The following is a 24,697-nucleotide window of genomic DNA, read 5'->3' as shown; positions in this document are numbered from 1 at the left end:
GCACTCTGTAGCCATCAGATTTTGTGCACGGTGTTGTGCCCTCAGGTCTGAGTCAAAGACGTCGTGCTGAGATCTTTGGGATGGGGTTTGTGTAGGGGAGATTTCCAAGGTGAAAGCTATGAGGTTCAAATCCGTACTGTGCTCTGTGTCAGCTCGGTGTTCTGCTTGTGATTGTTTCTGGGACACGGCGTTGATTCACGGTGCACAGGGTGCTGGACCATGGTGTGCAACAGCTGGACCAATGAGTCTGGGTTTTGTCATCATTGCATCACAGCACACTTTCACCTGACACTTCAGATGAGGTAAGGAAAAGATAATATTTGAGTAACACTGTTCTGAACACCACTTCTTTTCTTTTTCAGCAAGAAACATGCTTCAGAACTTGTGGTATGGAGCTTGAACGTCACCGACACACTACTGCAAAGTAGTTTTGGCCTATTTCCACTTGGTGTCATGTATATGAGAACGTTAACATGGATTTTGTTGTTTCTCCTTGTATTTTCTGTCGTAACAATGTGGTACCTAACTTTTTCTTCCAAGCCTGTGATTGAGCAAACGAACGTTATGTATTTCTACGAATATGAACCGATTTACAAGCAACGCCACCTCTTCACATTGCGGGAGCACCTGACGTGCAAAGACACAAATCCCTTTCTAGTCATCTTGGTGTCTTCAAGGCCTGAAGATGTGGAGTCAAGGAAGGCCATCAGGATAACATGGGGATCTCAGAAGCTCTGGTGGGGACATCGGATTCTCACCCTGTTCTTGCTGGGTCAGGACACGCAAAGAGAAGACAGTGCTGCAGCGCTGTCGGTGGAAGATGAAAGCGTCCTCTACGGCGACATAATTCGCCAAGATTTCATGGACACATACGACAATCTCACCTTGAAAACCATCATGGGGTTTAGGTGGGTCGCCGAGTTCTGTTCAAACACCAGGTTCCTCATGAAGACTGATGACGATGTCTTCATCAACACTGCCAACTTAGTGAAACTTCTGCTGAAGCTGAATTCCTCAGAAAATTTTTTTACTGGTTATCCTCTCATCGACAACTTTGCCTACAGAGGCTTTCACGACAAAACTTACATCTCTTACGATGAATATCCGTTCAAGTTGTATCCTCCATACTGCAGTGGGATGGGTTATATACTGGATGGAAAACTGGCCCTGAGGATTTATGAACTGATGAGTCACGTCAGACCTATTAAATTAGAGGATGTTTATGTTGGAATTTGCTTAAATATACTTAAAGTGAACATCAGTATTCCAGAAGATCAAGAACTCTTCTTTCTTTATAAAATCAATTTTGATGTCTGTAAGTACAGACATTTGATAGCAGTACACGGCCTTACCTCAAGTGAAATAATTGAGTTTTGGCAGGATTTGTCGTCAAACGCTTCCGTGACTTGCCTTTGATCCTGTGTTTTTATAGAAAGTTAAACCCATTTGGTGTAAAAACGTTTAGAGTAGGGGGCAACACAAACCAAACCCACAGTGGCAGAGATGGCGTCGGCTGACGGAGCGCTGTGCTGCCAGGGCAAAACTGCGACGGCAGCGTTTCTCTGGCACAGGCTGATATCCTTAAATAAAACCACTAGGAATTCCCAAAGCACTTTTCCATGTACGTACCCTACGCATGCAGCATACTCTGGAATACGCTGTCCTATTTTCCTCTGACTCTTCTCCACGTGGGCTGCTGTAACCACAGGATTTCTACAGGAATCTTCTGGAACGTATGAAATGTCACCGAGGGATGTTTATGCCAAGAAACTTGCTTTGAAGATGCTTCCCAAATTCCCACCTGGATTTTTGTTACTGTTTTTGCAGCTGCGTTGTCCTTTGCCACCCTCAAATACTTGTTCTTTGCCCAGCATGGAACTAATGATGACCTCCTCCTTTCAGGATATCGCCTCCCTAATCCTTCTGAGAGTGTTACGAGCCTGTGGATCTCGTGGGGTCTGCAGAAGGCGGTGGGGAATTCTGCAAACGCGATGCACTTTGTGTGTGTGTATCTATATACCCATAAACCAGAACTGCTCTGGTGTCTTTGGTATTCACAGACCCCTAGAGGGCTGATGCACTAGTGCTCATGCGCAGTTTAGTGAGGAGACATCTCTGACACACTGGGATCATCAGAACCCACATAGAGACACTCCCACTGTGTGCACTGATGCACCCCGAGAATTCGGGAGCCACGCAGGGAAGATGCATTTTTGTTTCTAAAATAGTTTCTTTTTTCAAATTCTACAATGAAAAAAGTAAGAAATCCTAAGATTCGTGTTTCTTAAAGAAGACAAACCCCTGTGTCTGTAAAGATGGGTATTTTCATCACTTTATTGATATGAGCAAGGCCAAGTTTTCAGTAGTTTACACTTCTAATAGACAACAATACAGAATTTGCAGTTGCAGTAACATAATTATTCTGGACACACCCACTACACAGCGAAGATACTATCGTTACATCCTGTACACGTGGAATGACAGAGCACCGCCACCGTTTTTCTACTACAGCTGGCGTGGCGTGGTGTATTTACAGCTGGCTGCCTTTCACGTAGTCTCCTAGAGACAAAGTAGAAGAGGTGCAGAAACCTCTAGTACTGAGTTTGAGGTTTCACCAGGTTTTTCTTACATCATGGTTATGGTCAGTACTGAATTTTGCCGTCTTTTCAACAACTGTGCGTGGTTCCATGATGGAATTACAGGATGTGTTATTTTTGAGCTATAAAAATGAGGTCTTGGGAGAATACTGTCTAGACGAGCATTGCAGATGTCAACGTTCTGTGAATGTATGTTAACAAGGGCAAAGTTTTTCAAAAACAGATTTTTTTGTTGTTGTTAAATAGCTAAAGATACAGTATTGCATAACCGAGGGAAGAATGCTTTGTACTTCTAGAACAGAGGTAAAACTCCAGCTCTTTGGGTTTAGGATCTGTTATTTGTTGTAGGACTGTGGTCAGATCCCGAGGGCTCTGAGAGAAACACTTGACTTGTTCTTTGATTGCTTATACATGTTAAAAAGAAATCCTTTTTTTTTTTTTTATGAGCCTGCTGCGTTAAATGTTTAGAAATAAATGTATTTGTGACACGAACACTGATACTGCAGCACAGTTTGTATTGCTTTTTCAACAAAATGTGATGAGGAGAGCCTCCGTGATCTTCGGAAACGGGACAGATAGAGCAGACAGTGCTCCTGGGGGGAGGCAGAGACGAGTTACCGTGGAGAAATGGCTGTGCAGGACTGCAGTGGAAACACAACTGTCACCAAGGAAGGTGGCTTTTGTATCTGTGCCCCAGAAGAATCCCACTGATCAGGGATTGCAAGGCGTTTGCGTTGACAAACGTAGGTTTATACACAGTGATCTGTTTATGCCACCTGAAACCCTAATTGAGAGTGACATCAGTTCCGTGAGAAATTTACACTGTAAAATATTCCTGCTCCTTTTCCTTTTAAAAAACCCTCATTTCCAAATCTGGTGTTTGAGTCTGACCTTATTATTGCTTAAGAGATCATAAAAATTCCTAACTAGGCTAAAGTTTCTGCTAAAAGCAAGTATTGGGAAAGTGTCTAGTGTGAGCAGCCAGGCGAGAGGTGGAAAAAGCTGAAGACTGAACTGATGGTAAGTATTAAAGTCGGTGGTGGGCCCAGATGTTACTGCAGCTGCCTACAATACTGAAAGAGGGGAGATTTAGATTAGATCTAAGGAAGAAATTTTTTACATTGAGGGTGGTGAGGCACTGGCACAGGTTGCCCAGAGAAGCTGTGGCTGCCCCATCCCTGGAAGTGTTCAAGGCCAGGCTGGATGGGGCTTTGGGCAACCTGGTGTAGTGGAGGGTGTCCCTGCCCATGGCAGGGGGGTTGGAACTGGATGATCTTTGAGGTCCCTTCCAACCCAAACCATTCCATGATTCTATAATATTGTACTAAAAATAACGCCTCCATCACAGCCTAAGGTTTTCCCAAATCCTAAGCTACTTTTTCTCATGCAGGCAAGTGATTCAGAAAGCTGTATGCAATCAGAATTCCAAGAGCTTGTGATTGTGAGACAAAAATTGAAAAGCCTAATAATAATAATCATAATCCATTGGTAAAAGGTGTTTGGAAACTGCTGCTGGGTGGGGGGCAGAAGGGATTTACAGAGGAGCTCAGAATAAACCCTGGAACAGCACGTGCTGCACGCCGAGGGGCAGTGTCAACAGGACAGGCTCGAAATTCCCGGGTTTTCCCTTCCATTTTCTCGTTACCACTAGAGCATTTCAGTGCAAGTTCGTTGGAAGGAACTGACGGATGCCTGGATGCACAATAAATAATTTTATCCCATTTCCTTCAGATTTAAACTAGAAAGTGACTGAAGGTTACCGGGGCAGTGTGACACTGAACTCCTGCTGTGGGTACGGTGGGTACGCTGAAGGAGCGTGGGAGGCAGAGCTTTGCTCCCCAGTTCCCAAATTTTCCTTCACTGCCATGTTGTCTGACCAGCGTGTACCGTTTGGGTCGTTTGTTCACTACTTCCCAGTTTGATGAAGACAGAGGTGGTAGGGAAGGAGATGTGGAGCATCCTGTGGGCTCTGGTATATTAAACTTGTCAGGTTTTTAATGCAGTTCCTGCGTGTGGCACGTTAAGCATATCCAAGTGCCAAGTACTCCTTGCAGGAAGGGAAGAAAAAGCTAAAAGGAAGCTAAGCAGATGGTTGGGTTTGACGGCGTGGGGTTGTTTTTTTTTTTCATGTGTAGTTGAGTCCGCATTTTAAAGAAATCTAAACTTGCAAACCAAAACAAGCCCCACTTACTCTACACATCGGGTTCCTAAAAACCACAAAGCCATTTGCTTTCACGGAACTACCAGTCTGCTAAAGGCTGTGTTGACCTGCAGCTCTCATGAGGAAACACGACCCGTGTCAAAGTGTGTGGATTTCATGTGTAAGTCCAGCATTGCTGACCACTGCTGGTGGTTCCTACTCAGCCCATGCACTGGGAACGGTGTGCCGAAGAGCAGCGTAGAGACTCCGTACGGAAGGAACCGGCTCCAAAGAACTTCTGCCAAATGAATCAAGATTTTAACATAACCGAGTTTTTCTTACCAGAAGGATAAAATTTAAAAATCACAGATGGACTTTTGGCAGGAGAGTCTCCTGTCATCAACAGCAGCTGAAGCCAATGGAGTGCATCTGCTGAGGCACAGGAGCAGCCTTGCTCTGTACGGAGCCAGCGTGCGTTCCCGGGGCAGCGGCAGGGTGGTGGCACTGGCAGGGTGGTGGCACCGGCAGCGTGGTGGCACTGGCAGGGTGGTGGCACCAGCAGCATGGTGGCACCGGCAGCGTGGTGGTACTGGCAGCGAGGTGGCACTGGTGTTTGCTGAACGGGTGCCTGACTGTCAGCCCACACAGCTCGACTTCGTGACTCTTGTTATTACCAAGATTAAAGCAAGTGTGGAGAAAGTGCAGTTTCATCGATGTTGCTCTCGCACCCCTGGATACAGGGCAGGAGTTGCCGGAAAGCAATGTTGGACAGTCCTGCATTTAGATTTTTAAAACATTATAACCAATTACTGATTTAATTCACGCGGTGGAATACAGGCTGCAGGAGACTTCTGAGCATCTGTTTCCCTGGAAGCATTGACGTGTCTCCTCAGGCTCAAAGAAATACAGGGTTGGCCACTGAAATGCAGAAAAAAGTGCTTTATTTCCCTACTGCTTAACTAATTTGGAATTCTTCCCGCCCAGCCCTCGGAGCTGACCTAGTCATAAATGTGGATTTCAGAACTTTACTCAAGAATTGCTCTCGGTGTGAGCTAATTTATGGCTCTAGGTGGCTTCAGCTGCTTTGACTGCACACACTGTGCTTAACAGAGCTTCAGCTAGCCCATCATACACAACTGGAGACAACTGATACCCAGAACTTCGAGTTAATGAAGGGAAAACTGTCTGGAAACCAGCTGCTTTCCTAAGCCTGACATAGTCGACACTATAGAACCAGAAATGATTTCAAATTCAGATCAATATCAAGTGTACATGTATTTTTCGATGGGAGTCCTCAGGTTTGGAAGGGTAATTTCTAGGTGTATGGACCGGCGCTGAGGGAAGCCAGACATGAGCAGAACTTTGTGAATTTTGACCTTGTAGTTGTGCACAGCCTGAGAACCTCCTTTAGGAAATGAAAGGCTGGAGAGGTTTTCTTCCTTTGGGATAAATCACTTACTGGATGTCCCCCTGTGCAAAATAAGTATCAGACACATTAGAAATATATTAATATTATTTAAGTGGATGCCACGTGTTCCGAGAGGCAGCTGGACAACAAAACTCCCTCATTTTCACCACGCAGTTAGTGTTTACGTAGCAAACGCTGTGACTTCAAGCGGACACAGCACTTCAGCACCCCCGTCAGTACTCTAAATTCACAACTTTTTGGCTTTTAATTTGACCTTATGTGAACTGTACGATGCTGTAAAAACGTCGGCAGGAGTTTTGGAACTGACCTTGTGGTCATGAGTCAAGTCGACGACGCCTGATGATGTTGGACGGCATTTATTTGTATTTATCTAAACCAGGAACACGGGCTGATTCCTTGCAAATACTGCATTTTTAGACATTTTTAGCACTACACTGCAGTCCGTGAGTGTGCCTCCCCGGTGAGACTGGACCACTATGCTGAGACCACTGGTGCCGGATGTCGCGACAAAAGAAGCGCCAGGCGTTTCTCACGACATAAAATCACATCCCTGGCCGCCCCCAGGGCTCTGGGCTCCCTAAGCGGGATGGCCAGGAGCCACCTAAGTGGAACACGTGGATCCCGGGAGTGTTTAAATGCACGGGGGGATGCTGCGCGGGCACCCATGCAGGGGTGCGGAAACGCCGCGCACACCCGCAGCGGCCGCTGCGCCCGGGGCTGGGAGCGGCTCTGCCAGAGCGTCCCGGTGGGCTGCGGCCCGGGGGGCTTCACAGCGCGTGTTTCACAAGGAGCGAGTGTGAACGGCGCGTGTTTCACAGGGACCGAGTGTGAAATGGTGCGTGTTTCACAGGGACCGAGTGTGAATGGTGCGTGTTTCACAGGGACCGTGTGAAACGACGTGTGTTTCACAGGGACCGAGTGTGAATGGTGCATGTTTCACAGGGACCGAGTGTGAATGGTGCGTGTTTCACAGGGACCGAGTGAAACGGCGTGTGTTTCGCAGGGATCAAGTGTGAACGGCGCGTGTTTCACAAGGACTGAGTGTGAAACGGCGCGTGTTTCACAGGGACCAAGTGTGAAATGGTGCATGTTTCACAGGGACCAAGTGTGAACAGCACGTGTTTCACAGGGACCGAACCGAGTGTGAACGGCGTGTGTTTCACAGGGACCGTGCGAAACGGCGCGTTTCACAGGGACCGAGTGTGAACAGCGTGCGTTTCACAAGTACCAAGTGTGAAACGGTGCGTTTCACAAGGACTGAGTGTGAACAGCGCGTGTTTCACAGGGACCAAGTGTGAAACAGCACGTGTTTCACAAGGACCGAGTGTGAAACAGCATGTTTCACAAGGACCGAGTGTGAACGGTGTGTTTCACAAGGACCGAGTGTGAAACAGCACGTGTTTCACAAGGACCACGTGTGAAACTGCACGTGTTTCACAAGGACCGAGTGTGAACAGCACGTGTTTCACAAGGACCGGGTTCCGACGACCCGTGCCGCCGCCAGTCGGAGCTGTGACCCCAGCGCGGCGGGACCCGGCGCTGCAGCGGGGCTGCCGGGCGCGGGGGCTGCGGGGGGGCACGGAACGGCCCTTCCCGCCGGTGCAGGCGCGTGACGATGAGCGGGCCGGCGGTCCGTGGGCAGGATGAAGAGCGCGATGGAAGTATCTTAGCTCTAAAATGTACTGCACGAGTTACACCGAGCTGGTGGTACCACTGGGAAGAGCCTGAATTCTTTCCAGTACTGGATATTGGATATATCCAGATATATCCAGCACTTTTCGGTGCTGGATATTGATGTATCCAGTACAGACCAATGACAAGGTACGTTTTTCATATGGGGCCATACGAAAGATGCTCTTTGGCAGCAACTTAACATGTCAGTTTTCTGCCATTAGAAGCCATCAGGACTTGAGGAACAGATGTCACCAATGGAGCTACTCTGGCTCAAACAACAGCAAACTTCCGTGGATACATACAACAAGAATTCAGGAGCTGCCAGATGTGTGCAAAGCACCTGAACCAACATGCCTCTCCCTCTGGAGAGGCCCAGGCAGAACAGCAGCCCTGAGGATGGCGTGCTGGAAGTCCTGCTTCTCCGACGCCGTAACGCGCTCCAGCTCTAGCCTACCGGGGGATATTTCTGGCTACAGCATCTGGCAGCTCTTTCCAGATGTAGGATATATTGTTAAGGCAGTGGAGGATCAGACCCTGGATAGTTTAGGTTGCATAAGCAATATGTACATTACTTAATCTTATCACCCAAGAGCTGAGTGTATCATGGCAGAATTTGGCACAAATCATGATGACTGGAAAGTTACGGGTGTCTAGAACTGGATTAAAGACGACATACGGGGAAGACTGCCCAAAGCCTGCCCAAAGCCTGCCATCTCCATTAGTCATAGAATCATAGAATGGTTAGGGCTGGAAGGGACCTTCAAAGGTCATCTAGTCCAACCCCCCTGCAAGGAACAGGGATATCTCCAACTAGATCAGGTTGCTCAGGGCCTCGTCCAACCTGGCCTTGAACGAAGTCCTCCATCTTTAAACCCAAAGCAGCTGTAACTGGAAGCAGTTACTTCTGTACACGGAAGCCAACCACCCTACTGCGGATCCCTGGCATGGATTCTTTGGCCAGGAAAGAGCCACTGCGAAGTCAGGAGTGTCCCGAGAGCACAGCTCACGTCCGGAGCGAGCCACCCTCTCCTCCCGCTGCTCCGGGAGCCTGCGAACGTGCGCGATTCCTGCCACCTCATTTTCCTGCCCGTCTCCAGTGCCGGAGCGACCAGCGAGCAAGCTGTGCTCAGGAGAAGGTCGGGCATCCCTCAGGAACGCTGGCTAACCTCGGCAGCGGGAGCTGCAGGAGGCTTAATGGCAGCCACGAGCTCTTAGCTCAAGTGGTGTTAGTCTAGAATGTTTTTTTTGGAGCTGACTGTTGTTCCAGTTCCAACTTCTCAAATGCCTGAGAAGGATTAGGAGTGGTGTCTCTGCTATACAAGCGTCCCTCTGCTTTAGGCTTCTGCAGGCTGCTGGGTCTAATTCATCTTTTCCCTGGGCAGCTGTTCTGACAAACAGCCAGGCAGTGTCCTACCAAGAAACGCCAGAACAATGGAAACATCCTCTGTGAAGGAGAAAGGAAAGGCAAACGCTGCACGCGCCACGAGCTCTGCCTGCAGCACGGTTGCTGTGCTGCTGTGGCATTCCTGAGCAGATGATGGAGCACTCCCATGAAAACGTCACAAGAGGTTCTCATTTCACAGCGTTCTGACCTCAAATACCTTTGCAAAATAAAATAGAAGTGCTCTGCAATTATTAATGTTTCGTGTTAGCTGCTCGATTTAACTGCAAAGTTGCATTTAAAATTCAGTGACTGCACTGTTCAAGAGATTTTAAAAGTCTGAAACCTTCCATCCTCTGGGGACAGACCAGTGTAGGCTGGTGCCCACTGGTTTCCGAGGATGCTGGATGCTTTCATACTTCTGCTTTTCACTTGTCTGCTCCTCAGAGTCAAGGGGCTCTATCCAGAGTCTGGGATGAGAAGAGGCTGCTAAAGGATACGTATACGATTTGAAGAGCACTGGAAATAGCAGCAGATCCAATTAAGAACTGTGATTATCTCCGAAAAAACTAAAGGAGGGAAGTTTTTTGGGGAAGAGAGAACCTAGGAACAAAAATGAAGAGACTAAGATGGGAATTCCTTCTCGAGCAGAGAGCAGAATTTGTGCTCTTTCATTCTTGTCTTCAGAGACACCGTACCCGCTCGGCACAACCACGACACATCACGGGATTTTAGGGACCAGCCAGCCACGCACCCCAAAATGCTACAGGTGAGTGATGAGAAACAGGCAGCTTTTAAAATAAGTAATATTCCATCTTTAGTCAAAAAACACCAATGTTGGCTAACACCTTACTCCCCTGATTCACCTCGGGACCCACAGACTGACAACCTCCATCACCCTGAAGACAAGAGACCCCAGATTGCCCAGGACCGTGTGTTGCAGGGAAGGAACCCCAAGGGTTATTGTAGGACACGATATGGGTAAGTGAACCACCCAAAACACTGACCTCCAGCCTGGCCCTGGCTCTGCCCCGCTGGCACACGCTGCCCTGGCACTCTGCGACTGCTGCCTCTCGGTTGCGAAGTTATCAGCTGTGGAGCAAACTCAGGCTGTCACTGTTTAAACTTACAGTAGTCACAGGTTCCAAAATGCAATCAAATACTGAAAGTTAGATCTAGACGCATTTTTATCTAGATTTAACACAAGCTTTCATCTCGACAGTGCAAGGGCACTGCCTGGCATTCACACATTATACCAAAAACCAGTTCTAAAGTGGTCTTCCCCTGGATTAACATCACAAATGAATCCGCAGTGGTACAAGGAAGTCTTTAATTGGCTTGACTTCCAACTAGGTAGCTCTAAGGAACGCCCTGTTTTGATCAGTTTTCCAAACAGTCACTAATGCAATTAATTTCATCTTGCATTACTTTCTCTACGTGCCTAGGAGAAGTCCATGCCAAAAATCTAACGTAAGCGTGAGCCTCGGTGAACGACAGACATTCTTCTATCACGACAGGGCTGGTTTTTGACACAGAAGGTGTCAGACCTCAAAGTATGTTGCTGAAGTTTGACGTTAGTTGGTCAGAATACGACGTGGCATAGAAGAAACGTTATTAGGGGACTGCACAGCCTGAAGAACCACGTGGCTTCGGGAAACTCGGTAACTGCACCGAATCACGCGCTTGGCGGGGATGTACTTGGTGGGGAGGTGAAACGAAGCCAGAGAGCTGGTTCTGGGGTGGGAGGGCTGATCGTTGGCTCCTCTTCCGCCTTCATGCCAGTAACGGGCCAAAAATGGCCAACCTTTTCCTGTACAACCTCATCACTGCAGGTTAAAACTGAAAAGAGATGAGGAGCGTTCCGGAGAGTCGCACCCACGAGTGAAAAGCAGCACCGTGCCCCGCGCTCGCTCCTAAGCGGCAGCACTGCCCTGACCCTGCTGTGCACCTGAACGAACCTCTGACTATCCAAAATGAGGGGGGAGGAACCAAGTGAAAAGTCTACACGGGATTTGTAAAGAAAATTCGGAAATGGAAGGTTACAGTTAGTTTCTAAGGAGCAGCAAGGTGACAGGAGACAGGTACACGGGAACAATCTTAACTCTTATCATCGCTCAGAAGGTGTTTGTGGTATTGCTCCTTTTGTTAAGCAAAGAAAAAGACCAGAGGGACCTGTTCCTTTTGTGTAGAATCTTAACGGGATTTACTAGAGCTTCCTACTAGGTGTAAAAGGTAAGAGTTTGTCTGAAGTTCAGAGTGGGGCAGAGAACCACTGGCAATTACTGTTCTTCTGTTTTGCTGCTATTCCTGAACTTGACCACCATCACTGTGATGTTATCAGGACATCCTCTGTAGAAGGACTGTAGAACTATACTCTTTGCACCGAAGTGTGGCTCATCCAAGCGTTCCTTGATGAATCGGACAGCTTCCTCATTGCTGAAAGCATCCCACAGACCGTCTGACGCCAAGATCATGAACTCGGGCTGCAGTTTGTCCAGGTCAAAGGTAAGGATATCGGGGTCGGGGATGACAACGTTCAGGTTCTTCAGAGGGTAGTCTCCTAAGGAGCGGGACATGGCCAGGATCCCCTGCACACGCCAGGAGCCATTAAAGCTGATAAAACCACCTGGAGAGAAACACCAACACTTAGAGCAGTTCTTTGGAAAGTTCAAGCTTTTCTCTGGCTTCCTGCCAGACCCACCCAATAATTCAGCCTGCAGTATCCTGAGCTACACAGGGGTTACACATCTCGAATAAATCTCGGAGCGCTGCAGGGAAAAGCTGGATTATGGCTGCTGGTGCTGTTGGAACAGCTGAAGCAGGGAAGGCAGGAATGGCTCTGCTTTCAAACCGAGCAGCTTCTGGAACGCAGGTATTCCCATCCCGCACAACCCGCTGCTCAGAAAGGCACATGACAACGTTAAGACTAAAATACCGAAAGCAGAGCTTTATATTTTGTAAGTAAACCCCTCCTTTTCCTGTGTGGTTCCCGTTTTCCCCATTTCAGAAGATGGATGGAGGAAACGATGCTGAAAACACCCCGCGGTAGGAGTCACACCTGGCTTTTGAGGCATAAAGCCAAGCAGCAAGTGCAAAACCACTTAGGGGCACTTGAATGAGCTGTGTCAAAAAGGACCTTTCTTCCAGTACCTCAAGGGGGCCTACAAGAAAGATGGGGAGAGGCTGTTCAGGAGGGCCTGTTGTGATAGGACGAGGGGTAATGGTTTTAAAATAGAGGGAGGTAGATTCAGATTGGATATTAGGAAAAAATTTTTTACCATGAGAGTTGTAGAACACTGGAACAGGTTGCCCAGAGAGGTGGTGGATGCTCCATCCCTGGAGACGTTCAAGGCCAGGTTGGATGAGGCCCTGAGCAACCTGATCTAGTTGGAGACATCCCTGTTCCTTGCAGGGGGGTTGGACTAGATGATCTTTGAAGGTCCCTTCCAGCCCTAATGATTCTATGATTCTATGATTCTATGACCCAAAACCCAATCATAAAATTTTACTTCAAGTCAGAAAAATGCGATGTGGGACCTGACTGACTGGTTTTTGCCATCGCCGGGATTGAGGGTACTTCCAGTTGAAAATGTTTTATTTAGGGGTTGCCCATAATGAGATACTGGAATCGGTGACTCCGCCAGAGGCAGCACCTGGCTGTTCCACCGTCGGATCTGCCAGCGAGGGAACGACACAGCGTTCAAGGTCAAAAAGCAAAACTGAGGCACCTGCAATCCCTGTGTCCGCACTGTTTCACAGCAATATTCCTGTCATCTTAGCGGGAAGGAAAAGGCACTTGAGGACAAATGATTTGCAGACACGGAACATTCAAATGTGTAACAAAATTCGATGAACTGTTGTCTTTTATATCTGCAAGCTGCCTGCTTTGCTGTTCTTATAAATCTCTTTGTTCCCTGTCGTTATCAGAATGTTTTCAGCCCTGTGCTTCAGTCTACGAGTTATTTATTGGTCACCCAGTCCCCTAAATCTCAGGATAGCGTTTCCAGTCCTGGTTGGCTGATCTAATCTGTGAATTCCTTCTGCTTTCACATGAAACTACGTTCATTTAATGATTCATCGTTGTTCAGGGCTTGAAACTTGATGTGTGTTAAAACCAGCAGAAAGAAAACTTTTTTCATGAATACTTCTAAGGAGTCTCCGTTACGAAGATGTTTCCTTCCGTAGCCATTCTCACGTGGCATCTGGAACTGCCTGCAGCAGAAGTTGAATTCTCGTGGTTTCCTGAAGTGTCTGTTGGCACTTCTAATATTTTCCTTTATTTATAAAGCCATCCATAATGGATTTATAGCCTCTTTATATTCAGTCTGAAGAAGAGAAGGCTCCGGGGTGACCTTCCAGCAGTTTTCCAGTACTTGAAGGGGCTACAGGAAAGCTGGAGAGGGAATTTCTACAAGGACGTGTAGTGACAGGACATGGGGCAATGGCTTTAAACTGAAAGAGGGCAGATTTAGATTAGATATAAGGAAGAAATTTTTCACTCTGAGGGTGGAGAGGCACTGGAACAGGTTGCTCAGAGAAGCTGTGGCTGCCCCATCCCTGGGAGTGTTCAAGGCCAGGTTGGATGGGGCTTTGGGCAACCTGGTGCAGTGGAGGGTGTCCCTGCCCATGGCAGAGGGTTGGAACTGGATGATCTCTGCAGTCCCTTCCAACCCAAACCAGTCTATGGTTCTATGATCTTAGAGGCCCTTTCCAACCTTAATGGTTCTGTGATACAGAATACACAAAAATGCTCATGGAAAAGCAAACATTCTGCAGTGCTGGCTGTCACCGGAGAAGAAAAGGCATTAAAGAAATAGAAGCTTTTTGGCAACCGCACAAACATTTGGCATGTTAGCGAGAGCGGAGCTCAGAGGATCACGTTCAAGGTGAATGACTTAAATTTCTATCCGTGACAGTCACCTTGTGGCTCTGCAACTGAGAGTTTCTTCACAAGCCAAACCCACGGTCGTTTCAAGGCCACTGTCTTACGCTGACGCTACACACATCGCTCGAGCTCCTGATCAGGAGATTCCTTGTGTTTTCCGGGGAAACCAGCATCCTTGGGTCGCAGGACATGCATTCCCTCTGTCCCACAGGCAGAGCTCAGAGTGGTGGGACCCCACTCTCGTTCGGCTGCGAGATGAGCAGCACCATGCACTCGTGAGCGTGCATCAGCCAGCCTCTTGTGGAAATCCATGTAGGCTTGATAATTCAGTTTGGGCACTTTGCTTCAAGTTTACACTTTATGTAAAGAAAGGATGTTCCAAAATGTAAAAAAGTTTGGCAGTAGCATAAACTGGATTGTTAAATGATAATACAGTGGGGCAGCAGGTAACGGAGAAGTTAATGCATTAAGTCACTGGGCTAAATAGAGCATCTCTTGTTTAGCTGCCCATAGTTACAACATTTATCTGTCCATTAAAATAAATTTCTTCCAAAACTGGAAATTCCTGCAAAAATCCAGGTTTGTTTTTCACATTGCTGTGTTATAATGACTCACTTCTACACAAAAGAAATATGCACTTTTTTTTTTCCCTCCTAAGTGAAGGCCTTCTCTAAATGAACAGTTGCAGAGAGGCCCTGGACTCGGCTAAGAGGGAAGCAATTTTACAGAAGAATCTCCAGATTTTATTAATACATCCCCCAAGTACAGAGTTGGAGCAAAGTGAGACCAAGATTTTCCTATTCCTCCTTCTTGGGACCCGTATACTTTTCCTTCCCCTTTAGGGAACGTCCGTGAGCTCGGAGCACTGCCTCGCAGCAGGAAGGCTCCGTGCTGCTCTTCTGCCTCCTCGGCGATGAAAGCATTTCCACAACATCTGTGTTGGTGTGAGCACACTGATAAACTGTAGGGTTTAGAAACGTTTGGCACTCAGGGATAAACTTGTTATTTCCACTTTACAGACGGAGACACGGAGCAGAGAGGCAATGCAGCTCTGGAGGCAATGCTCATCCGTAGGTTTGACACAAACGAGAGCAACTTCTTTTCTCCATCAAGTAATTTGCTGCTGCAGGCTGCTGTCGGAGCCAAACCAGCAATGGGTTCACAAGAGACTTTGACAAATTCATGGAGAATTGGCTATTAAACTTGATGATCCAAATGTAACTTCTAGCCCAGGAGGTCGCTAAACTGACAAGTGATGAAAGCGAGAAGGATTTATTGCAGAAAGGTTTTTGTTTCTGCTATTCTTTCCCTATACTGCTACAATTTACATGTTTGTGCTCGTTAGCAGTCATTAGATGGGAACAAAAAATAGATTTGATGAATTAGATTCATGCTCTGCTTATTTTCAGAACTAAACCTTGCTCAGTTTCAGACTCAGCCTCTCATATAAAGGCTGCTGGTACCATTTGGTGTGAAGAAGCCTGTAATGCTGCTGCTCCTGTGTGTTAATTTGCTCCCTGCAGAGATCACAAGGGAACTGGCTGGGATGGTCAACTGGCTGTTGAAGATGAAGGCTGCTCTTCTTACTCTGACAGGGGCTCGTTAAGGGATAGGTCAATCTGCTCCCATTTCTCTGCCTGCACCGTGAAATCTCACTGAAAAGTGCTGCATTAATCATAGAATCATAGAATGGCACAGGCTGGAAGGGACCTCAGAGATCATCTAATCCAACCTCCCTGCCATGGGCAGGGACGCCTCTCAACTAGACCAGGCTACTCAAGGCTCCATCCAACCTGGCCTTGAAGATAAGATCTTCCATAATAATGGAAGATTTTATCTGCTGATGCCTCACTCTGCTACTTTTCAGTCTCTCTCAGGGGAAAAGTCTATATTATTGACGGAGTAGAGAAGAAAAAAGATGAACCTTCAATCCAAAGCAAAAATGTTACGACTCACCAGCTCTTTTGATCCTCTTCCTCTCTTTCAGTTGGTAGGGCTTGTGATCGTGGGACAAGGGGATAGCATTCCCATCCTTGTCACACAGGACTCCTCGCGAATCACCGACGTTGGCCACCGTCAGCTCTTTATCCGACAACAGTGCGATCAAACAAGTTGTACCTGGAAAAAACAGAAGGGAAAGGGAAGCAAAACAAATACATGGTGTGTGTGTATATATATAAAAATGATTAGCAGGACAATGTTCTTCCTATCAATAACGACAGAGAGGGCTGAAGTGGGAGGAATGTATTCCAGTCTCTGCCTGGGAGCCGGCTTTTCCGAACAGCCACGGAGAGTAAGAAGAGAAAAGTACAAATTAGCCCCAGAGCCCACTCAAAGCTTCCATGAAATGAAACTACTGCACTGGACCATGGATGGCTAAACCAGAGCTCCTTCCCCTCATTCTCGCAAGAACTGAGGTCAGTTTGGTTATTTTTTTTTACTGAAAAGAGGAAAAGATTTGACATTTTTAATTACTTTAACTTTCAACGACACAGAAAATGTAATTAGTCATTGACTGCCGTATCCAAGAGGCATAGTATTTGTTGGCTAAGGTGGCAGGAAAATACTGGAAAAATTGGCTGTTTTTCAAGTGAGAACACTATAGTTTTCATTTTCCTCGTTTAAGTGGAATGAATGACGTGCAAAGCAGAGCCCATTAAGACCATCCCTTTTCTATATTTTCCCCTTCTAGCTAGTGTGAGCAGTATTCATAAAAACTCCAGCTATTACAAACATTTTTTTGCACGGGCTTTAGACCAGATGTCACAATTTCATTCGTTATTTTAGAACAGAAAGATGGCAAGTAAGTTTTCAGCTATACACTAGCAAGCATTAAAAGGGAACATGCCTGGCACTCAGTTTAGATCACATGGCACTGCTAAAATTCTTACGAAAGGTACCCTTGAATCCTTTAACATTTAATAAAATTCACTTAAAGGCTGCTTTCTTTTCTTTTAGGTAGACCAGAGAAGCACATGGTTGAGTTTTGTTACTTTACATCTGCTTACTCGTTAAAAAAAAAGGGTGCAGCCACAGCTGGGGTGCTCTGGAAGGAGCGTTTGAACCAGACAAGACACAGTTTTAATGAAAACGCCGGCACCGGGGCGTTCCAGCACTGCCTTCCATCGTTGGCCTCCTGACCCCTGGTTTTGCTCCTGGGGAGCTATATCAGGGTTTAAGTCTACCTTCTGTGGTCTTAAAACTAAATTCTCAGAGCTGCTGCTTGTTTTCTTGCTGTCCAAACCCAGAGTTAAAATCTCTGTTTTGCTGTTCCCATGTCAGCAGTTGACTATCCCATGGCTGGTATAAATAAAATAGCCAGTAACAAACAAGTTGTGTTTAGATGCACTGTGTTCTGAAGATTTATTTTTAACTGAATAGTCTGTCTTGTGCAGCTCTAAACTCGAGCTATTTTTTCACAAGACAGGCATATATACATATATATATAAAATATTTTTTCAGTTGACTGACACATTGCAGACCTAAATGGATATAGTTTCCCATTTCTTGCTAAAACGCCCTGCTAACTGCAGAACTTCATGGCTCAGGAATGAGTTCGTAATGAAAATACCAGTATCCAAAACACCAAGACCACAAAGTAATAACGAGGGTACAAACTGCTGTAGTGGGGTGCAGCTGGGCGTTTGAAGCAGAACAAAATGAGACTTAGCATTTGAGGTGCTAAGACCTCATTTTGTCTACATTTCAGTGAGAGGAAGAACAGCTGCCTTTGCAATTTGGGTTGAAAACAACACTTGTGAGATGTAAAACGGGGGAAAAAGTGAAAGCTCTGTTGGATGGGGATATAGAGCCAAAACCAACTCCAGAAGGACCCCGGTGTGCTGCAAGAGAGACAGCCACGCGCCGCACACGAGGCTGCAGACCTCCATGATCCACCACCCAGCTGATGCTGCGTTCTGGAGACCAGAGCTCTGGCTTTGCCCACAGCTGCTGTCTTGGCTCGACGTTTGCATTCGTAAATTCATCGACTCTCCTGGGTGCAACACCACCCTACTGCTCCACAGTCTGCCCTCCCCTTTCCCGTGACACCAGCACAGCGTGTATTTTTCCCACGGGCAGTAGTAAAAATCATATGTTTCCTAGTAAGGAAAATACTGCAAATAACATCCCACAGCCCCAGCGTGCAGAAAGCAAAATGCCTCACAAATATAGTCATTATTACTGTAATTTATATAAAAATGATAACTATGAACACAGTCTTCTTGGGTATATGATCTGTGTGAATGAAGGAGAAAGAGCATCCAAAATAGGTAATTTCCAAAGTGATTTAGGAAGGATCAGCCGTTTTGCCGTCCCTGACTGATGGCTGGGCTGACCTCACGCTACCGCCTGCCACGACACGAGAAAGCAAACTTATTTTACTTTGTTTTCTTTTCCATCTGTTTTTATTTCAGTCATTTAACCTTGTGCAGAGTTAGAAAATATCGTGCTCTTGTCAGCCGCCTCAGATTTAATGCAATTGCACAACGGAAAATTCCCACCATAAAGGGTCCAAAATCGAGAACACATGTTATCTTAGTCCCTCGATGCAGCTGCCTGAATAATACCCTGCTGAGCAGTTTACAAAGAAAATCACCAGAAAATTTAAAACCTGTACTACACTGGCTGCAGAGATAGGGTTGTTTTTTTCTTTTCCTTGCCTTTTTTTTCCAGTCAGGTAAGATTATTGGGGTTGTATTTTAGTATCAGACAAGGCACCTTGTAAAAGTCAAGGCTGCACTGACTCTACCAGGTTTTAGATAAACACTTTATCGAAAGGAGGAGAAGTCCCAGAGTGCAAACAAGACCTGGTTAATACACGAATCACAGAATCACAGAATGGTTTGGGATGGAAGGGACCTCAAAGACCATCTAGTTCCAACCCCCCTGCCATGGGCAGGGACACCCTCCACTACACCAGGTTGCTCAAAGCCTCATCCAACCTGACCTGGAACACTTCCAGGGATGGGGCAGCCACAGCTTCTCTGGGCAACCTGTGCCAGTGCCTCACTGCCCTCTGAGTGAAAAATTTCTTCCTTATATCCAACCTAAATCTCCCCTCTTCCAGTTTAAAGGCATTGCCCCTTGTCCTGTCACTAGAGAGCCCAGGCACGACCCAGCTCACCCTACAGCCTCTGGAGAGCTTGTGCGTTGCACGTGGCATCAAAAAGTCCTGCAGATTCCTGGCTCCACATCCCCACTGGCAGGGCAGCTCAGGATGAGGTCCAGAGCTCTTGGGCTCCAGATGGTTCAAGCTGGTTGAAATTCCCCCGCTGCCCTCCTTTCGCCCTACTCAGTTAGCAACAGCGGGGTTAATCTCACCAGGTGCTCACCACTTCCCCTCTTTTCTCCCTTTTTGCTGAGTTTTCCTTCTATTTTCCAAGTCTCTCACGTCCCACAGGTTTCAGGCCATCAGCACATGGAACCACTTCCCTTCCGCTTCCCCCTCTTCGACCCTGAACTTCTTCCCATCCCTCCTTTGTGACAAACCAAACCTCCTCCCTGCCTTTCTCCCAGGCTTTTAAACAGTGAAAGTCCCCGGCCAAGGCTCTTTGTCCTGAACAAACGCCGTTCCCACACGTGTCTTCTCACTGCTTTTTCCAGTCCTCTCCCACCTTTCCTTCATGCAGAGTCTCCTTCTCAGACAAAACTGAGAAACAAGACTTCCCCCTCCTACATTTAAACCATTGCTTCCCCATCTGCACAACGCGTGCCGAGGTTGCTCGTGTGCTCCCTGCCCTTGACCTGTTTTCCTACTCTAGTGACTTGATTTTAACACTTTTTATTCGTTATCACCTCATCCCTGCACTTCTCTGGCTCTTTTCTTCTGCAGCACATCTTTGTAACGCCCCTCTAAAAAAACATCAATACCCTTTATGATTTTTATGGCTACCACTGCTTTCCTGTCTCACCTGTAGGCTCACTGAAGACGCCATTTGCAACCACTGCCTGAGGTTTTCCTTCCCTCCAGCTCCATGCTACGCCTCCTCCAAGGCAGCCTCTGCCCCAGGCTCACCATCGAGGTGGCTTCTGCCAAGGCTGTCCCAGCGTTCTCCAGCCGCAGCACGGACAGTGAGCTTTTCTCATCCCTCCTACCTGCCTCTGGCACAGCCAGCCCAGCGCTGCTTCTTGGCCAATGAGACACTCTTCTAGTTTTCCCCTTTGCCTCTCTGATCACAAGCATCTCTCTTCTGCTTCTCCATCCCAGAGGTCTCTTCTCTCAACCACAGGGCCAGCCTGTTTCCTTGCCAGATGCTTATCCCAACACTTTCACTGCCCATCTCCTGCAGCCCAGTTTGGATGGGGTGGCCAGAGCCATAGGCTCTCTCCCATGAGTTTCCTGGGTGTCATTTCCCACTCCCAACATCCCATGATGCTGCTCTCAAACCTTGAGTTGGTGAGGTGGCATGAAAAGCACTACCAGGCACCTCGTCGTGCCACCACGGCAGAAGAAGCAGCTTGCTTTGCTGCCTCATCTCAGCTTTCTAACACATCCAATGTGGAGTTTCACTCAGCTTCACTCCGTAGGAAAAAAGAAAACTGGCAGAATGATGACCTCAAAACTGGAGACCATCACCGTTATCTTTGGAGAGCTCAACATTGTCCTCTTAATGTTTAGCCTAAAAGCATTAAACCCCAGAGGGCTAAAAGCCACATTAATTCCTGCACAGGTGGGGCTTGTGACAGCTCCTCTGTATTAAACAGAAGTCTGTGCAACAGGAAATGAGGCTAATCTCATCTCTGGAAACAAAGCACAGTGAAAAGAGAAAGAAAGAACCTGAATTTAATCAATATTAATTTTTAGAGAGAGTAAGAGACATGCAAAGAGACCAGAAAACAAGAAGACAGTGACTGGAAGTGCACAAAGCTGAAGGATGTGCAGCCTTTGAGATGGTCTGCAGAAGGAGGAGGTGGGCTGCACCAGCTGGGACCACTGTGAAGCTCCAGGAAAGAAAAGACCCCCAGTAACCTTAATTAGAACGGGAGTATCCCGGTGCCTGGACCTGCACCGTGCTTGGATGGACACGGCTTTCCCAGTCTGCATTTCGTAGGGTCAAACAGAGCTGGGGAAAGTTCCTGTCAGCCCTGCCCTGACAGCATCTCTGAAACAGCAGCAGGTTTGAAGCAGCCGGATCCCTTATCCAGGTATTGACCATGGAATAACAGCTCAGACCAGTCCTGCCCTATCGGAGACCCCAGGTCGGACGGGAGGTACGTTAAATCAACCCACACAACCACTTTTTGGTTAGTCTGGATCCCCTTTCACAAACTGCTGGTGTACAACCACCGCAGGCTAGAGGTCTACCATACCCTTTGAGCAGAAATGCCTTCAGAGCAACTGCAGGTAAAGAAATTCAGCACTTGGCTGGACTGATTAAAAAAACAACAAAAAACAACTCCAAAAATACCTTCCCATCTTTTGTCAACAGTGCTCAAGCTTGAATTCACACAATAATTAAGCAAGAGCCAGTATTTTCGAGCTTCGATAATCTCCAGAAGGAAACAGAATTACTCAGAACAGTGCAAAAAGTGGGATAAACAAAAATATAGGTTTCTATTTACTCTCTGCTAGCAGCTCACACTGCAGCTTCTTTCTCATTCATAGACCATGCATTTCCACTTGCCTTACAGGGACTTTAAATCCTAAGCAGTAAGACTCCAGTAGTTTTCAGGGCAGATGTGCGACGTTTTTATTTACATGCTCTGCACATAGCCCTCAGGCAAGGCAAATAAATCCTGGAGTAGAGCCTATGGAATAGGCAAGACAGAAAAACACTGCAAGTACATGAGGGAGGGTATGGAAGTCTCTGTTTTCCCAGTCACCAGGAATATGGATAAAAAAGGATGGGGAGGAACGAGAGGTGTTGTGAGACCATCAAGATCATGAAATGTCACCTCCACGTGCTCTCCAAGTGACCCAGCAACTCTAATCCAAAGCCATAAAAATAAATCTAATTGTGATAAAGTGAAAAAACCAAGCAGCAGCCCTTCATGTTTCATTCGTGCTACGGCAGTGGGGGAACTGTGGAAATTGCAGGGGCCGAAGCCCTTTCCTTGCTTTCAATAATAGGTTATTGAAATGTTTAAATAGCTGCACAATTTCTTTTAGCAGAAGCTATGCAGATTGGCGAAAACGCTGTTATAGTCTCCAAAATACACAATTTTGGCAAATTACCGGGCTAACCGCCTGCAAAAGAAATAAACTGTTGATTGCTCACAATACCTTTCAAAAATACATATGCATTTTTAAAGTACCCACCTCCTTTCCCTCAAATAGGACCGAACAGCCTATATATCACACTGGCATTAGTCCCTGAATCCCCTCCCTGGCTGGTGTTTCCTGCCAATGAGCTGCACCTGCCCCTTCTTTCAGTTAACAAAGTCCTTCTGCAAAAGGCAGTTCTGTAAAGCAGGAGCCTAGAAATAACCATTCTGAAAATTCAAGGTCTCATAATCATCTCAACAGAATGCTTTTTTCCGCCCTAAAATTAAAAGAATTCTTTTTTTTTTTAATAGACTAAAAGAAACACCGGATTCTTAGAAACAACAGAAATTACTTCAGATCTTTCTAAGATTGTAGCTTATTTTCCACCAAGAAACAATTCCTGCCTGGCTGTATTCCGTACTACTTTAAGATTTTATATTTGAAACAGGGAACCATATGGTATTTCTATTTAGAACGAGCCTATTTTCCTGTCTAATCAGTGAGTATGTATATTTAACTCAATCCTGTTCATCATTAATCATAGTATACTCATCCCATACAGTAATTTGGGATACACTTACAGACTAACAGATTCATGTAGATGAAGCTATGTAAAAAGTACCCAAAAGTGTCTTCCAGGCAGGAAAACAAGAGCTGGAAGGAAGTTTTGTCCAAAAGTTAATTACTGAAAAATGGAAACGCTTTTGGGCAGCCTCTCCATCTTCCAGACTGCTCTGACATGGCCTCATCAATACCACCGCGGAAACGGGGAGCGCTCCCACCATCGCGCCGTATGATTCATTTCTTGTCCTTATGAGAAACAATCTTAACACAAAAAGAATCTCCATTTCAGTTCAAAACTTGATTTCTTGGCACCGCTCCTATATTTAGTTTCACCTGAACACCACACTCAACCATTTAATAGGCTGGGAGTAGAAATATGTTGAATTTTTTTTTTTTTTTTTTCCTGGTTAGAAATGGCTGTATTTCACCAGGCTAGTGAAAGTGCAGAAAACCACACGTGCAATATGCTTTATGGATGAGCCTGGGCATTCTGCAGGAGTTAACCTCCTCTGCAGCCTTGCAGCAACACGACAAGAAAAAATTCCTACGCTAAGGTCTGTGCATGAGAGGAGAAGAAATCCCTCGCTGGCACTTCCCTGTGAGCCTGTGTTACCCACGGTCGGTGCAACACCAGCATTTGCACACGAGCTGCAAGGGCTGAATTCTTCTGATTGTACGAGCTCCTGAAGCACTGGAAACTAAAATGACTGTAGACGGGGAGGCACTGGAACAGGTTGCCCAGAGAAGCTGTGGCTGCCCCATCCCTGGCAGTGTTCAAGGCCAGGTTGGATGAGGCTTTGGGCAACCTGGTGTAGTGGAGGGTGTCCCTGTCCATGGCAGGGGGATTGGAACTGGATGATCTTTGAGGTCCCTTCCAACCCTAACCAGTCTATGATTCTATGATCATGCAATGCAGTGTATATACCGATAGGGATCCTGCTACTGCTATTCCAAACCGTATTCCTACAACAGGTCTAACCAGCTGCTACATAAGCCAAGCAACAAGAGCGAAGGGTCCAGCTCAGCGTGAGGTTTGGAGACGTCAGGCAGAGCAGACGAGGCAGAGCCCTCAGCTCAAAGGACGGTGAGCACACAGCGTTCTCTTGCTGAAAAGCCCTGGGTGTAAAACCTGAAAGCCAAAGGTTATCGCTTTCAAATAGGAATTACACCCAATTTCCAGCCCTCTCCAATCTGTTGCTCAACACGTTTTCCCCAATTCCCAGACCTCTACAGCACAACTGAAATTTAGGGGCAATTGCACGTCTGACCCGAGGCAGTAACTTGGTTTTGTTTAGTGCAGCAACCGCGCTGAGCAATCCCAGAAGGAAGTGGTGGGTTTGCTGTCGGGTCAAACGGGTGGCAGAAGAGGAGCTGGAGGGAATCACGACGCTTCCAAGCCCAGCAAAATTCCCACCTCTGTTAACAAAAGCTGCTCACACGAACCTGGGGTGTTCAGGAAGAAGTTGTGCATTTTTCACTGGGGAAGACAAGGGTATTTCCTCGAAACAACAATTCCTTAATTTTTCTAAGGATGAGCTGGGTAAAAGTTTAAAAACGAATAAAAGCTACTAGAAGTTTTACAGTGAGACAGGCGTAGTCTGCTTTGTTAAGATTTGTCTCGAATTCTGTGATCTGTAAGATGGATCTTCTATGGATCCACTAGAGATCTTCTACAGCTTTGCACTTCCCGTTACGGAAATACATCGAATTCCAACGTAAAACACAGTCTGCAGAACTGATGACCCACAAAAACAAAATACACGGGATTCCATCCTCTTCGCAATTCCAGACAAATAAACTCCTCCACAATCACAGTGCCAA

At 46.7% G+C, this 24,697-nt stretch overlaps 2 protein-coding genes across 2 annotated transcripts in view; one reads left to right on the top strand and one right to left on the bottom strand.

The window, feature by feature from the left end:
• Positions 1-453: 453 nt before the first annotated feature.
• B3GALNT1 (beta-1,3-N-acetylgalactosaminyltransferase 1 (Globoside blood group)) lies at positions 454-1,454 on the top strand. Its single transcript, XM_009977877.2, has one exon. It carries the CDS (start codon positions 454-456, stop codon positions 1,414-1,416), a length of 963 nt encoding a protein of 320 aa, XP_009976179.2. The 3' UTR covers positions 1,417-1,454.
• A 9,524-nt stretch (positions 1,455-10,978) lies between these two features.
• PPM1L (protein phosphatase, Mg2+/Mn2+ dependent 1L) overlaps positions 10,979-24,697 on the bottom strand; it is a 98,871-nt gene continuing 85,152 nt past the window's right edge. The window contains exons 3-4 of the mRNA XM_086618418.1: positions 16,063-16,224; positions 10,979-11,847 (exon numbers count right to left, since the gene is read on the bottom strand). Of these exons, the coding sequence (XP_086474544.1) occupies positions 11,501-11,847; positions 16,063-16,224 (509 nt within the window). The 3' untranslated portion in view covers positions 10,979-11,500. The remainder of the gene's footprint in view (positions 11,848-16,062; positions 16,225-24,697) is intronic.

The sequence above is a fragment of the Tauraco erythrolophus genome, chromosome 11 (genome assembly GCF_009769465.1).
Source record: "Tauraco erythrolophus isolate bTauEry1 chromosome 11, bTauEry1.pri, whole genome shotgun sequence".
NCBI classification, from domain to species: Eukaryota; Metazoa; Chordata; class Aves; order Musophagiformes; family Musophagidae; genus Tauraco; species Tauraco erythrolophus.
This window is presented reverse-complemented; position numbering and strand designations above follow the sequence as displayed.

What these genes read in the sequence shown, in the direction of transcription:
- B3GALNT1 (XM_009977877.2), top strand. Translation starts at nt 454, where the DNA reads ATGTATATGAGAACGTTAACATGGATTTTGTTGTTTCTCCTTGTATTT.